Genomic DNA, 16712 nt, shown 5'->3' with positions numbered 1-16712 from the left:
TTGATGATCATTCCTCATAGTTCCTTGTCTCAACCATTCATAGAGATGTTAATAAGCAGTTAGCCTAGGTCTGAACACCCCCCTAGTTACCCTCCTCTAGTGTGAGATGGTTCCATTGATGAGAACTCTTTGTGTCTGATTTAGCAGCCAATTTTGGATCCACCTAACAGCTTTCTAACTTTTTGCTAATTTGCTTACCAGGATATCATGTGGCGCTATGTTAAAAGCTTTGTTAAAGTTGAGGTAGATTATGTCCACAGAGGTCCTTCTGTCCATTTGGGAGGTTATCCAGTCAAAAAATGAGATTAATTTAGTCTGACAGGGTTTATTTTTGATAAATCCGTGTTGCCTTTTATTAATCATTGCATTTTCTTTGAGGTGCTTGCAGACTGATTTTTTGAAATAATTTGCTCCAGAATTTTTCCAGGGATTGATCTCAGACTAACTGGTCTACAGTTAATCTTTCTCCCCCTTTTTGAAGATAGGGACAACATTAGCTCTTCTTCAGTTGTCTTCCTTCATCAGGAGGTCTTTCTCCCCTCCCTGCCCCCTTGTTATACTTGCAGTGCTCTTTGAAGATCTTATTCTTTTGACAAGCCTGCTGCACTGTTCATTTTAATTTTCTTGGCATATGAAGTTGTAAGATACCTGTTGTCTTTGGTTGGCATGTGTGCTGGCTGGACATTCACACATTTACTCTCAATATGCGTAAACATCTTTTAAGCTTTAGAGTCAAAAAGTGCCCCCAGGAATGGGTGCATTATTTGGAAGAATAAAGAAACTAGAGATAAGGATTTTCAAAGAAAGAACAGAATTAATTTTTTTTAGGATGAAAGCATATTAAAAGGTTAAACAGCCCCTTTAAGTGGGCAGGTAAATCCCAGAATCTAAAATTGGCCCTCTGGGATTCTGTAGACCACAGCTGTTCCTCTGGGATCACCTCCTTTGTTCCAACCTCTGGTTGTTTGGTGGTTTTGTGGTGTTTGTGTAGGTTTTTCTCCAAAGGTTGCAATGCATCTCCTGAGCCATAGTTACTAGCAGTAAGAGCCATAGTTACTAGCAGTAAGAGAGAACATGCTGGCATGTTTTGTATACTTTGCTCTACTGTCTTTGCCCTTGCCCACCCCTAGGATGTGGGCCTCAAGAGATTCTCCAGAACAGAACTTAGTGCTTGGGCTGAAAGAGGCTTTCTCACCCTGTTTATTTATTTCTCAATTTACATCCTGCCTTTTTCCTACAAAGGGCTCAAGGCAGCTTACATCTCCTCCATCTTATCCCCACAACAACAACCCTGTGAGGTAGGTTGGACTGAGAGTCCGTGACTGGCCCAAAGTCACCCAGTTGGCTCCATGGCTGAGTGGAGACTAGAACCCAGATCATCTGAGTCCCATGCTCTTAACCACTACACCACCCTGTTTAAAAACCATCTCAGCTGAACCAGAATCTACCATGTTAAAAATAGCTAATAATCTGAACAAGTACATGTAAAAAGTGTCTTAGGAGGCAATCCCCATGCCGCCATTTTTGCTAGATGTCCATTTTTGCCTGTCATGCAACAGTGTCAGAAGGAGAGGGAAGGAAGCTGGAGCAGCTTCAGAATACCTCATTCTGGGTGCCCTGGTGTCTTTCCCTCCCTGCTCCTTAAAACACCTTCTTCTACTCCTCTCCGAATTTGTTTTTCTGAACTCAGAGAGCAAGTGTTCTGGCTCTTTCTATGTTAGCTAAGATGGGGCAGGGGAGAGGCTTGGTGCTTTGATTCAAAGCTCCAAAATTAGAGCAATGTCTCCAGCCTTGGAGCTAGAAATCTAAATTACACTATAGCCCTGGGTTGGCCAAAGCGAGGCCCTGGAGCCTCATGCAGCTCTTTGACTTTATTTTGTGGCTTGGCAGCTGTGGCTATGAGTGCCCACGGGCACCTGCCTGCTGCTTGCAACCCTCCCTGCTACCTGTGTCCATGGGCACCTGCTTGCCATTTGCTGCCCTCTTTGCCGCTCAAACATTTGACATTTACACAGCTCTTCTGCTGAGCAAGTTTGGCCGCCCCTACTGTAGCCCCTAGGGGCTCCAGGATTGTTCCCTCTGGAAAGTTAGAAAACTGTGTAATTTCTCTGAGAATGGGATGTATGGAAGAGAGGAAGCAAGGGGACAGACATAATTGGAAGGCTTGGGGATGGTGTTTTTGTAAATGAGGGGTTTCTGAGTTGTGAAAATATGTATTTCAGAGTGAAAGATGATTAAGTTCATTCTAGTTCAAATCCAGTGGCTATGGGATCGGTACATTTGGCAGCACTCTTCTTTCTTTAATAAAATTATGTTTTTAATTGTATCTTTGGGATGAGCTGCTTTGGACATTTCCTAGGAGAGCTGGGATATCAATATTTCATTTTTCCCCCTTCACAGCTATTCAATAGCACTGCTCATCTGCTTGTATTTGTCTACAGTGAAGGTGCCTGAGGGGAGTGTGACTGGAGGGTTGAACTCTCTTTCCTGAAGGATGGGCAGTCACTTGTCTGGCATGAATAGGCTAACAGGATTTTGGCATGGGGGTCCTTGAAGAAGCAAGGGCACTACACTTCCTTTCCCACTCAGTGGCTGGGTTCATATAACATGATAATGCACATTCAGGGGTTGAATAAGGGATGAGTGAGGGTTGTTGTTGAAACGTGCAATTTCCATTCCATTCCGAACCTGACAGGGAACCTAGTGGATTCCCTTCATAGCTTGTCTGTGGTTAATGAACTATAACTTACTGCTACAGTTGGCTTCAGGGAATTTAACAATTCATATTTCAACAACGGATTGTTGTTGTGAACTGTCTTGACAGTTTTGGTTGTTGGGTGGTATAGAAATACAATCAGTAAATAAAACCATGCATCATCGACAACCCATATCCAAACCTTGAGTGTGGGTTATCTTGCTGTGTGAAACCAGTCAGTGTCTGTTTGCTGTGTGCATGATTATCTGCAGGGTATTGCTAATGGGAATGGTGCTCTTTAGAAAAGAGAAGAGGGTTGATCTATTGGCGAATCTCCAAGTGATTTGCCATACAGAGCAAAGGTTTCCAACTCCCAATGGTTTTACAGTAGAGATGACAAACATCCATTTTTCCTCCTCATTTAGTCAAAGCTTGGGGGAAAACAAAAGTGGATTTGTGTGTGAGTGCCATTTCTAGTACTGAAAACAAATTCCTTGGGTAAGCATGTGCCCAAAGGCACCTCGGTCTGTAAATCTGTGCATACTTTATACAGCTTTTATTCTTCACCTGGTTCCAGTTGGTGGACCTCAAGGTTGTAATGGTATGCCTTAAACCTGCCTGCTCCTGCTTTACAAAATTCAGCTGGACAGATCATGGCCCCAAGGTGTGTATAATTTAAAATTCTGTTACAGGGAAACAACAGAGGAAATTGGGATGATACTACCACAAGTAAAATAATGAATAGACTAACTGAAATAATCTAATTGTTTTAGTTATAATAGGCTATGGGGACTGTAAACATTTGAACTGAATTTCATGCTTCTAGTGCAAAGCGGATGTTTCTATACCTTAATACAGAGATTGGCAAAAAAAAAAAAATAGATCTGCAGATCTTTTGGACTCCAGCACCCAGAAGTTCCTCCAGTGAGGTTGGGAGTTGTAGTCCAGACATCTGGAGATCTATGTACTGCAGCCCCTGGCCTTTTACATCCTTGCCCTTAAAGAAACCTTTAGGTAGAAGGGTGACTTGTTGTTAAACAGGGCAACAGAATAGCCACAAATTTCTCTATGAAAGCTAGCATAAAGAGCTAAATCCACCGATGGGCTTTTAGAGAATAGGGTCCATAAGTCTAGAGAATGTGGATTGTTCCATGGTGATAAATAATTCCCCTGAAGAAGATTTTTGAAACATTGTGAGACTTCTGTATAAGCCTGGTAACCCTTCCTATCATGCCAGGGTACAAACAGTCTGTTGTGAAAGAACATACACCATGTGAAATTAATAATCAAAGGCTCCTGTGCTTTGAAAGCAGAACCCATAAAGAAAATGCACTCTATTTCATTACTCTGCCAGATTCACCCACTGCTAGCTTATCTGTGTGATTCTCTTGCATCAGCTGAGGGTGGAAACTAAAGGTTTTGCCATGTCTAAAATGGCCCGCTTTTCAAACAAACAAGCATTCATGTTAGTGGCATGCAAGCTGAGCACAGCATCTCGGTATTCAAATGGTTACTAGCAAATAGACCAGTAGGGCTGCTAGGGAGATTGGGTCAAGGAGAAACGTTTTGTACATAAGCTTTAATGAAACTCTAATGCAGTTGGAAGGCACGTGCACTTGGCATTCATGAAAGTGCTATGAATAATCAGATTGACAGTGGAGGCAAAAATGTAGAGCAAAAAATTAAGAGTAAGCTGTGAAATTTTCAAACACCATGGATGTGTAAAGAATAGGGAGGTGGGGCAGCAGTTTCTTTTCTATCACCCAGTTGGAAACATTCTCTCAGTCCTTCTTTCCTAGTTTAGCTCAAGTGTGTCAGCCACAAATGAGTTGGAGGGCTAAATTCTCCCTCTCTCAGAGGGACTTTTTGGGCCTAGTACAAACTTGTAACTTTGGCTTCCGTCCAGCTTCCGTATTTACACCATGGCACCCAACAGGGCTTTTCTTCAGCCTGACCTCTCAATTCACTATTTTTTAAACATAACATTCAGCCTGTGAAGAGTCTTGGCTGTAGCCCTTTTCAGTTGTTATAGGCTCTCCTGACAGGGAGATGCGGAAATGAGCTTGCTGGCTTTGCCCCCTATATTCTCATCGTCCTCCACAGATAACATAGAGGAAAACCACCTGCCTCTTCTGTACAGGGAGACTCTCCACACTATGTAGATTTTCCAAGGTTCCCCGCTGGTGGGTAATGTGAGAGTGTTGGAGTGGGTAGATCCAGCCTGCTCATTCCCATTCCTCCTCCTCATCTCTAGAGTTTACACACTTCTGAATGACTGAGCAGGCTCATTTTGTAACTTTTCACAGGCTGTGAAAACATATTAAGGTGTCTGGGTTTGCCCCCCCCCCCCAATTCAGATGTCCTGGTGCATTTGCAACCATTTTCTTAGTAGAACAATTTACTTTGTAGCTTATTTTTTTCCCTAGGCCTTCTCATTGCAAAATTACAGATTATTTCTTCAATTTTGCCCCAATAGACAAAATGTGTGGCTTATGCACTGTTGTCTCATGTGTGAGTTTTGAGGCGGTGGGGAGAGAAGGAATTAAGCAGAATTCCTTGGGGCTTGTAAACCCTGGCAACAGCCCTGTGTCCCTCTCTCTCTAGCCTGGATCATTATGGTGCTTTGTCACTCTGACCAGCTGTCTCTCCCCCTTACCTACGCAGGAGGAACTGTGGGACTGGCAGTTCTTGAGTGAAAATGGTACAGATGGAGGCACGAATCTCTTGTCTCTCCAATTAAGAAGTCTTAGTTTAACTGCACAAGCACATTGTGTCTCTTCTAGGGAAGAGGCTGGGCCAGCCATTGGCTGTCCAGGATGTTGTTTGCTGTGTTCTAACACTTTCTAATTTGGCTCCAGCAAGCCTAGCAAGATCTGGACAATAGGGACACAGATATGGGGAAATAAGATACCGTAAATATCCTCAAGCACTGTCTCTAATTTAGTGTAATTTCTTATGGGAATGGGATTACAACACAGGCTTGTTCACCTGATTACCAAGCATGGATAAAGTGTGCCCTCCTTGCCCACAATTATTTATATATTTATTTTGCTGTGCCAGCCCACAGCTGACGCTCTCTGAGCCTATCCATGCCGTTATTTTAGTTACCAAAACCTGTACTGCTGTTGACTTGCCGTCTAATCTCAATATGCTCTCCTTCACATTTTGCTTGCCAAAATCCTTCTGGCCAGTACCCTGCTGGCCTCATCTGCCAGCTCTTTCTCTGAGGGTCTGAGCCTCAACCTACCCACAGGCTTCTTACCGTCCAGATAGGCCTTTTTCTGTGCCATTGTTTGCCTTAGAACTTCTTCCTTTTGCCAAAACCATTCTCCTGCCCTGCCAACCTAAGCAATCCTTATCATCTAGCTTTCTCTTTGCACAGACCAAACCCCTATACTTCCCTCACATGACGTTCCACCCTCTTCCCCCTTGGCATAAGCTGGCAAATGCAAGTTCCACCTTCCTTAACTGCCAGTTTAAAGTGGAAGGAGAAGAGCATGCTGTCACTGACCTTGGAAGGGCACACTCCTTCCATTAAGGTGCAGTTTTGAAAAGTTCACAGGAGTTTCTGTGGAACATGGCAGGTGCGCCATGAGAAATATTTGTGGGAAGGGGCAAATAGTCGGGGGTGGGCAAGAAATAGGGGACTGAAAAGAGTGACGAAGGCTAGGATGGGCTGGAACGTGGTGGGTCAGAGTGGGAGGCTTTCCCCCATCACAACTTTTTCCTGACATTTCATGGGCCTTAGTATGATTTTTGTTCTGGTCAAGAGGTTCTAGCAACCTGTGTAAATAGAATTGGTTTGTGTGTGTGTACAATGCTACCATACCAGCAGCTCCGGTATAGCGACTGACAGTCCAGTTTCAAAGTGATGTTGGCTATGTGAAATGTTGCTTTGGTACATTTTTTGAATGCTTAAATCTGGCCTCCCTCTTTTGGGAATGGTTCAGTTAACTATCCCCTTTGAGGGGTCTTTTACCTGAAGCCATATTGGCAGTGGTGGCAGTGAATGTGTTTTGTTTAGAGACAGAACTGGTTTGGCAAGGTTTTGTGTTTATTTCTGTGCTACTGAGGAACAACCCTACTGAAAAACTCTACTGAGGAACAACTTTCCTTTTAGACCTATACCCAGTCTTTTGTAGATTAAGAAAACTCATTCAGTCTGAGGAACTTTATACATTTCATTTAAAAGCCAATTGGTATTTCTGTCTGAGGAACTTCTACTGCCTTTTCTCTGCAAAATGTAGGCAAAATGGCTGACACAAAATATAAAACATAAAAACAATAACTGATCCTTCGAAGACACATATAACAAGCTAAATGAAGCTGCTTTTAAGGTTCAGTTGACCATAAAATAGCAAAAAAAAAAAAAAAAGATGGGGAAAGGCATAGAGGTGGATTTTTTTTATTAACATCTAGTAACTTGCTTCAGCACCTGTTCAAGTCTTGACTTTCACTGCACCTTGACAGTTGTTTACTGTGACACCATAAAAGTTTGTAAACGGGTACTATTGAGATGATAAAGCTGTATCTGTGGTGAAGAAAACACATTCCTTGAACTCACTTGGATGTTAACCTCTTTTCAATAAATTGGGCAGAAGGATTCACTGGGTGGTTTTGCATCTTCCATGGAAAATGTTCTAGAGGATGTTAAAGTGATTTCTGCAGCAGAGATGAGCCAGTTCCCCCTTTGCACGGTGTTTGGGAGCTTAGAAGCAGGATGCATGATTCACTCTATTTCTGCTCTTGTGTAACCAGCAACGTACCTCATTCCCTGGCTTGTCCCAGTAAGAATAAAAAGTGCTGTGTTTTTGTTTTAGTTGAGGTAGATATGCCTGTGGTAAATCCTGTGTCACCTGGTTTTTGTACTTTTAAGCCCAGATTATTTTTGTCTTTTACCTTTTCGAAAAGTTTCCATAGAGTGGGCAAGCTATGTATGCACCTCTTCTGAAACAGTAAGAGCCCACATTTAGTATTCCCAAATATTTGGTTTAGTTCAGCAAAGAGCTTGTGCATGTGTTGCTGCTGCATATTTCACATACTTACTTAGAAGGCATGTGCTTTAGCATAGTCTGAGGTCTTGCAGCGGGCTCCAGTTTCCCTTCACATAGTATGGCCAGCTGCTTAGGCCAGATAATACTTTGTCACCATTTGTGATACATGGCAATGTGTGAGGTAATGGCTTTGTGTGAATGGTCATTTTTTTGTCCTAGTTCTTAAAAAATACAAAGAATGCTCACTTGCGTTTTTCTTGTCCTGTAGCAGCAAGCGGTGCCCTCGAGCACTGGAGGCAGTTGAAGAGAAGGACCAGCGAACAGTGACCATCAATCCTTGTCATATGGGGAAAGCATTCAGAGTAATGAATGAATTAAGGAGGTACTTCTTTGTATTCCGTTTTCATATTCTTGCAATTATTAGCCAGTTGCTAGTTGAAATGGGAGAGACCCACTTTTGCATGCAAATGCTAGAAAAGGAAGCCCAGCACAAGGGTAGCCTTGAAACATGGATGTATGGGTCTCCCAGATCATATGACTACCTCTCATCCCTGAATGGGTTGCTGATGCTGATGTTGAAAGTCTCTATGTTGTTCAGCTCTTTCTCCTTTTTTATTCTTTCTCAGTTTCCTTTTTTATCCCTTCTCAGTTTATTCTTTTGCCTCTTTTTCTTTTCTATACTGTCCGGTTGCTGAAGTTCTCTGGGCAACAGTTGATAAAATAAAATGTATAATAAAAGTATAAATAACAGTTAAATATCATCAGCTTTCACTAAGATTGAAAACCAGATTTTAAGAACTTAAGCCGTGAAGACAAGTCAATACAGCTAGGTCTGCTCAAAGCAGATTATGCACTTGAAGCAGGGCTTCAGATGGGATGTGGTGCAGAAGATAGATGAGGGAAACGCACAAGCTAGAGACAGTAGCAGGTCTTGACGGTTCTGGACACCCCCCACAGTTGCCTCCTCTTTATGTCCTTCCCTCCTACTCAATCTTTGCTTCATGTGTGCTGGATTCTTTCCTTCCCTAAGTCTGGGCTGGGCTGCAGTAGATTTAGTAGCCCAGGAGGAGTGGCGGCACAGCTGGGTGGCATTCCTCTCAGTGCTGGATTTTTCCCTCTCAAGTGGCCCTCCTGGACCAGCAGCCTCAGACAGCAGTGGCAGTGGTCCCTGTTAGATCCTCCGGGCCTGGGGCCCAGCTGTGTTATATGTGGCTATGGGGTCCATAGCACATTTTAACGATAATATTTTTCAACTGGCTTGGAATCCTGCCACTTTCCATACACATGAACACAGCCCACTGATGATTAAGTAGGAAGAAACAATCATATTCTAATCCTTTGTGTTTTCTGCTCTTCACATATGTGCACTGCTGCTTTACAAAAAATGCAAAGAATCCACTCCTACCAGAATCTTCAAAATATTTCCTGAGTAACATAGTCTTATTTTTAGACAAAAATGGTTTTAATGCACTTTTCTGTAGGCACACATCTTCATGTTACCATGATTCTCAACAGAGAGAACTATTTAGTAGCCGGTATTGCAATTTTACCAGTATTATGGCACCTACACCTAATTGGAGAGTAAAATTGCCAGTTTTCTGCTTCATTTCTCTTTGATTGCCAACCCTGCTGCATACCAATTAACATTTTCATATTAGCTAGAAGAGTGCTTCACCATGCCTCCTACCCAATGTGCATGTTTAGATTCCTAGTTATTTTAGAAGAATAATAAGACAAATGCTAAGTATATTCTGTTTTTAAATACCATAAAACTTTGTCTAGTGATACATCACTGCTGCATAACATGACACACTGGAACAGAGATGGATTAAGGACCTGCTTTTACAGAAGGAAGAACTTTGCTTACAGAATGTCCCTTTGCCTGGTTTTGGGGTATCTTCCCCTCCCCCACAACTCACCATGTTCAGCAGAATCTCCCGAGTCTTTTTGTAGCATTTGCAAGAAGCTGGCGGTGTTGCTGTGGGAAAGAGCAGATAGGGAAGTCCATTTCCACCAATGCAGTGGATCCAGTATAAATCTGGATCCATCCCCAGGTGGTGAAGTCTATAAGTAACAACCCTGTGATAAGCAATTACATGTGTGATTGAGATAGGGGTATCTGTCCTCAGCTGTCTGAGTTCATATGTAATCTTTTCCAGAGCAAAATCTGATTCTGTATCTGCCCTGTCTATGCTATATAGAGTTACAGTGAATTTAATCCATAACACTATTATTGGCAGGATGCATTAAGAAGATAGTTGTGGGTATAATATATGTTCCTTGCCATGTGAGGAGATACAGTTATTTGTATACATGCAGGTGTGCATTTCTGTGTAGGTCGTACCAATTTTGCATGATAACACATCAGTTTTAACACACATGATAGGATCATTTGTGAAACATGAAACATTGGCATAGGGAACATTTTCTTTGCGTATGTGCACAGGAACAATTATTTCACTTTTCTGAGCAATGGAAAGTGCCTATTTATAGAGATGTATTCATTAAAGAGTAGTTAAAATGCCATTATTAAATAAAGTAGTGACTTCCTCGTGGCCTTGGGCTGATGGGAGTTGAAGCCAAAAATATCTGGAGGGCACCAGGCTCCAGAAGAAAGTAATTTTTATTTTCAGACATCCTGTTTGCTGAATTGAAAGTGCATATAAAGTGGTAGCATGTCAACTTTTAAAATATTAACAATATTTAATATCGTCATAGGGGAGCTGATCCTTTTAGTTTCTCTTTTCTGTACTTTTTTCCAACTGGACAATACCCTTTCTAAGGATATTTTTAGGTGTGACAATCAGAAATGTATATTGTTTTCCAAGTGTGGTTGCACTGTAGATTTGTATAGAAGGAAGTCAAGAACACCCAGTTTAATGGCACTGCTTGCCAAAATATCTGGCCACAAAAGGACAGTGGGACTTTTCAGATGCTAACTTTATTTTTATTATTATTATTAGATCATTTCTATGCCGCCCCTTGCCGAAGCCTCAGTGTTGCACCATGTTTATCCCCTATAGAAGTGACCTTGAGATCACCAGGGGTGCATGGGGTGCTTTTTGATGGGTGTGTCCCGCAGTGATACTGGAAGGTGGTAAAGCTTGTCTGTCAGCAACCACTTGGGAGTAATCCATGGCCCTTGTTTTGCTCATGTGGCAGTCAGCCTTTAAACAAATTTGAATGCAAGGAAAAGGGGTTCTCACACCATAGTTGTAGTTACAAAAAAGGCACCAAAATTATGTGCAGAAATGCAATACCTGCTTGAGTGCTTCCATGTCTTTTCTGCTAGCACAGAAATGAGGGGACGAGTGTACAGTTGTTTGCGTGCCTAAGCACTTAGCTGCATTGGGATGATATAATATTAGATTATTGCTTTTGTAATTTGAGTGCACTGGGGAATAATGGGAGGGAGAGTGACAGCGCTGCTCTTAGTGGAAGCTAATGGCCTGTCTTATGTACAATGTTCTTCTAAACATACAAGACTACAGCTGCCCTTAAGCCTCTGTTGTCTCTTTCCTTGCAGTGCACGTTGCTAAGATATGCTTTTGGCTTGCACGATTTAGTTCTGTAATCCTTCAGTGGCAGCACCAAGTCAAAAGTATGAATTGGCATCGTTGTGCGAAGGAAGAGGCAACAGTCTTGTGGGTGGCAGCAGTCTTGCATGTTTGGAAGAGCAAATGCACAATACAAAGCCATTAACTTCCACTGAGAGCAACTCCGTCACTCTCTCCCCCATTATCCATGTTGATAGTTCACAGAAGGTCCCAACAAGATCAGTGCCATTGCTGTCTGGTCACGTCCTTTGATATGAGCAAGACAAAGTAAGCCAAGAAAGCTTGGCAGAAGAGAGGTTTCAGGTTTCCCTCCTCAGAACTGCTAACTTCATAAATAGACCCCTTCCTCAGGAGTCCTGTTGTGGGTATATAAGGTCTAGCCGCGGTGTTGTGGACATCCCAGGAAGCTGAAGATGGCTGCGCATGTCCTGGCCTTGGAGGTATTTGTATGGGGAGGAGAGAGAGGAAACTTAAAGCACCATGGAAATTGCTGTGCCACCAATTGCTATGAATAGCACGTACAACCCAAAAAGAAGATGCTCTACTACACCATTCCCATTTGTTTAAAAACAACTTGGAAACTAAGAATGGAATTTTAGTGGTAATAGGACACCTAGACATAATACAGAGAAAAACACTTTTGCAGACACTATAGATCAGAGGTCTCAAACTCGCGGCCCGCAGGCCAATTGCCGGGCCGGGTGGGGCACGGAGCAGGGGCCCTGCGGCCTTCAAAGTGCCGGCGGCACCCAGGCCGGCCTCCGGGAGCAACGCGGGATGAGTGGCCCACCACCACCGCGAGGGTGGGATACTTGATGCGGCCCAGCCTCACTCTACTTCCAGCGGCCCCCAGGTCAGTTGAGTTTGAGACCCCTGCTATAGATAAAAATATCTTCAACTTAATATTTATGAAAATGAGCTATTGTGTTTTCAAAGGGCTGTTCTTTTAATATGTCCAAACACCTTCAGATTTACTTGTATATGGAAATAAGAATCACAAGTCTGTACTTTAAAGTTGAGCTCAAATGTTAGTTAAATTAAAATGAACCGGGTCCTGGAGTTTGTTTAATGCGAATAAGACATTATTAAATAATAAACTCCATCAACTCTTAAGTTTGTAAAAGCAAAAGTTTGCAGGTTTATTATTATTATTTTCTTTACATCATTGTGTATTCCAACTGACAGACTGGCATTTCTTTCATGGCTACCTGTACATAATTAATTTTATTCCCATTGCTTCCTTCACTGTGACATCATCCTGAGATTGTAATTCTCCATATGTCCTTGAATCTAGCAGGCATGGTCTTGCCATGTAGCAGCTCTCCCTGGTCTGGTGCCTTTCAGGTGTTTTAGACTGCAACTGTTAAGTTTTTGCGACCATTGCCTGATGATGCTTGTTGAAGTCTAAAACATTGAGTGTACACCAGATTTTGGAACACAGCTGCACAGAGTTCAGTGGAATACCTGTTGTTTAAATTTATTTGCTAAATCTCATTTGTCAAAAGTTCTGATTATTTCAGTTTGCTGTGTATTTCCCAGATGAAGCTGTGTTACCAGAACTTTTCTGAAAGGAACTCTCCTGTTTATCAGAATACTTTATACAGCCTCAACTTAATTTGGATAAATGAGGGATTGGATTTAATGAGGGATGGCTTTTTCTGCACCTTAAAAGCCCAACACAGCCATTGGCACCTAGGCCATGTATTAGAACAGCATGGAATGATTTTTTAATTTAATTTTTTAAATATTGCTTAAATGGAGGAACTGGTATGAATTAGTGGAATTACTTTCCAAGAGCCACATGTTGATTGAATGAGTAGCGAAGGAGGATAGAAAGAATCTGGCAGTATAAAGTGCATTTCTCTATCAGGTTTACTGATTTGTCCATGGAGACTGATATAAAGACTTGGTTGTCTGCTCAAACTAACAGAAAATGTTCCTTGCAAATTCAAAATAATCCAGAGGTGGACTATGTGGGACTTAAAATATAACTGAAAAAGAAATTTTCCCTTTTAAAAAGGGGCATTGTCTGGCAAACCTAGTACTAGATAATGCAGAGTTTGACCTCTTCATTTCTGCCCATTTTTCTTTAGTCCTTCTTATTAGATTCCCCTCTACCCTATTCTGAGAGGATGGAACAGATCAATGTTTTAAAAACCACAATCATTTCACAAGGTTACTGTGGTTGCTACAGTAATCGTTGAGTTTTTATTTGTTCTTTTCTTGATAGTTCTGTCCAGCAGAAGAGTTGTCAGAAGAAACTTGACCATTTCAGCATTCATATAGATAGCAATGTGGGAACATGTTCTAAAACCCTGATTATTTGTGTATTCACAGTAAGCGGCTTCTGTGTGATGTGGTGATTGTTGCTGAAGATGTTGAGATTGAAGCCCATCGTGTGGTCCTAGCAGCCTGCAGTCCATATTTCTGTGCCATGTTTACAGGTAACCTTGTGTCCCTGAGATCACTATTACTGCTTGATAACAATCTGAAACCAGATACGTTGGGTGCTGCTATTAGTCTCATCTTTGCCTATCCTGAAATGTATATTGCTTGGACAATGACAAACAAACATGAAGCTTATCGTTTCCTATATGACTGGAAATTCACAAACATTTCAGGTAACTTCTGCTGGCTCAGCCAGGAGCATAATCAAGCCAGGTTTGATTGTACTGATGTATCAAAAAGCCGTATAATCTTCATAATGCAAGCTTGGTGCCATTTTTTTGCATTCAGGGTGGCATGATCAGGGCTTGAGTCCATAGGGAATCTGAGGGGTGTTGGGTGGGGATTCAGCCTGTGTATCCCCACCAGCTCCGGTGAAGCCAAAAAGAACGCCTCTTGACTGTAACAGGCTTGAGCAGGCCACATCAAGTCATCTGAAAAGGGTTATAGCTAAGCACGCATAATGATTGATTGAGCAATCCTTCTATATGGTTTAATATAAATTAAATTAAATTTCTAAGTGGTTTGCATATGAATACTAAAAACCACTATTTAAAATGCTCAAAACCATTTCAACTGCATTCACAATATATACACCCTAATTGGAGTACCAACACATGGTAATCATAATTAGATGGCTGCAGCCATCTTCAGCCCATCTTAACTTTTGCTTCTATCTTGTCCTTCCTGTTCTTTTTAACACCCCCCCCACCCACTCTGCATGGGAACAGTAATATATAAACAGGCCCTTACAATTTTCCTTAAAAGAGAACAGAAGAAACACCATGAGGCCAAATGCAGAACCTGGCAGGAATGATTTGCCATTCCTGCCAGGTTCTGGAAATAACATGATATTGACGATATATTACAGGAATAATATATTTTACAACCAATTGTTTGCTTTTCTGATTTAAGGCATAGCTTTTCTCATATCATAATCGTTATTTCCATTTCTAGTAATATAATTGCATTTCTCTTTGCTTAACCCAGTAGCAACCCACAAAATAGTCATGTCTACTCCCCCATCTGGCAAACCACATTTGGGATCAGTAGGGATGGGGATAGTTAAAATAAGAAAAAATCTTCTGTGTTGGTCCTTTGACTTGTGCAAAGCAGCCCTTGGAGACAGGAATGCTCTTGCAGAGTTTATTTAATGCCCGCACTGATACCACCTGCTCAGTTTGATTTCCATGAACCCAAAATAATAGGAAAGATCTAAATTGGGAGCAGCGTGCTAGGCCCTTCTGCATGATACGCCCTGGTACCCACTTTAGATTAAGATGCAGTTGTGGCAACTGAATCAGCATCCTGTATTAACATGGAAGAGAAACGGGGTAGCAAGTCTGGTATGGATGCTGTGCCTCCCTGCAAAGGCTCCCTGATGCTTCTGGATTAATGGGGAAACATTTAAGAGGAGCCTGGGTGGGTGCAAAGCAGTTACACCTGAGAGTGTCCCTATTTCCTCCTCTTTCCCTTTCCAGTTCATTGTCCACTAGGATGGCCAGGATGGGCTTGAGCAGTGAAGGGTTTAAGATGACAGGAGTAGAGGAGCAGAGGAAGGGCCACAGCCCAGTAGTGGCAGCCATGGTTTGATTACGGAAGGACCCAGGTTCAGCGAATGGCATTGCCAGTTGCAGAGATCAGGCAACCACTGATGGAGATAATTTTTCTCTGTGACCTGGAAAGCTCTTTGCGAGTAAGAGGAGACAGTAGAACAAATGCTCCATAGAACAAATAAGGCAGTTTCATATCTTCCTTTCTAATTACCCTACCGTGCAATTAGATGAAGGTAAGGAAAGCAGTGACCTCTCAGTTCAGCAATTTGTCCTTGGACCAGTTTGGTGCCAACCAAGTGGTGGACTTCTGACCTTGAGCCACATAAGAAAGCAAGTGTGGCCGAATGCTTAGGATGTTGGACTAGGACTCGGGAGATTCAGGGTCTAGCTTCCACTTGGCCATGGATCTCACTGAGTCAGTTTCAGAGGCCAGTCAGTGGCTCTCAGCCTAACCAACCTCACAGGATGATCAGATGGAGAGGAGAATTAAGTACCTTGCAGGATAGTATTTTTAATAAGTAAAACTAACAGAACAAATAGCAGTGGAAGTGATACAGCTGACTTCATGAAATGTAGAATTGAGCTTTCAAGTGCAGTGGATCCAACACAGAGCGACTGAGGCATTGTACGAATGCTTTAAGTACAGAAATAGCTCAAAGAGTCTGGCCTGAAATCATCTCCCTCTCTCTCTCTTTCTAGCACTTGTGCAGAAGAGCCAGTACAAATAAATGCTGTGTGAGCTCAGACGCCCACCCTCAAGCTGCTTCCTCTATGGGCTTGTGTAGTTATAAAGATCTCAAAATTTTCCATGCACTCAGAGGGCCAACTGCAGCTTCTTTGCTGCAGTTCATACCCCCTTCATCCAGCATCATATGCATTCCTGTTATGTGAGCACACCGTATGTAGCTTAATACTGGGACAGGCTTCAGCTGCTGTTATACCTCCTTTCTGTTTAAGCTATCTTTCCAGTTTTAAAGCTATCCCAGGTAAATACAATTTACCTCATGGGAAAGATGGGGACTTTGTCCTTTCCTTAAATACATGCTAAAGTCCAGCAGTAGTGAAAACAGTAGCTGGTATTGAACTATTCTGTGAATTCTCTGTTCTACCACTGTTTACTGACTAGACTCATTGCTGTAGAGTTAAGATGTTGGTTGTGCTCGACTGTCTCTAGATCACTGCAGTGTTTTACCACTAATTTCTGGGTTTTTATTTACAGAAGCAGATGATTCATTCTCGTTGTCTTAAAAAGTTTACTCAAACAAATAAGGATTATGTTTTCATTGGTTTCCAAATAGTATGTGCCGTGTTTCTAAACAAGTTTTTTTTCTTATTGATGTTCCTATTTATTTAGTGGTTCCTCTTTTCTGTTGCTCTGTTTTCAACTCTCCAAAACTGGGGTGGGGTGGAATTGAGTGGAAAAGTTAATTTTACGAATTAAAACACCAGCTCCATCATCATTCAG

At 42.1% G+C, this 16712-nt stretch overlaps 1 protein-coding gene across 2 annotated transcripts in view; it reads left to right on the top strand.

The window, feature by feature from the left end:
• Nucleotides 1-16712, top strand: part of KLHL3 (kelch like family member 3) — a 63861-nt gene that overhangs the window by 6914 nt on the left and 40235 nt on the right. For both annotated transcript variants that reach the window (XM_044454525.1, XM_044454524.1), the window contains exons 2-3: nucleotides 7958-8071; nucleotides 13584-13690. In XM_044454525.1, coding sequence (XP_044310460.1) covers nucleotides 7958-8071; nucleotides 13584-13690 — 221 coding nt within the window. The remainder of the gene's footprint in view (nucleotides 1-7957; nucleotides 8072-13583; nucleotides 13691-16712) is intronic.

The sequence above is a fragment of the Varanus komodoensis genome, unplaced genomic scaffold (genome assembly GCF_004798865.1).
Source record: "Varanus komodoensis strain SLA01 unplaced genomic scaffold, ASM479886v1 scaffold7_3, whole genome shotgun sequence".
Taxonomy (NCBI): Eukaryota; Metazoa; Chordata; class Lepidosauria; order Squamata; family Varanidae; genus Varanus; species Varanus komodoensis.
This window is presented reverse-complemented; position numbering and strand designations above follow the sequence as displayed.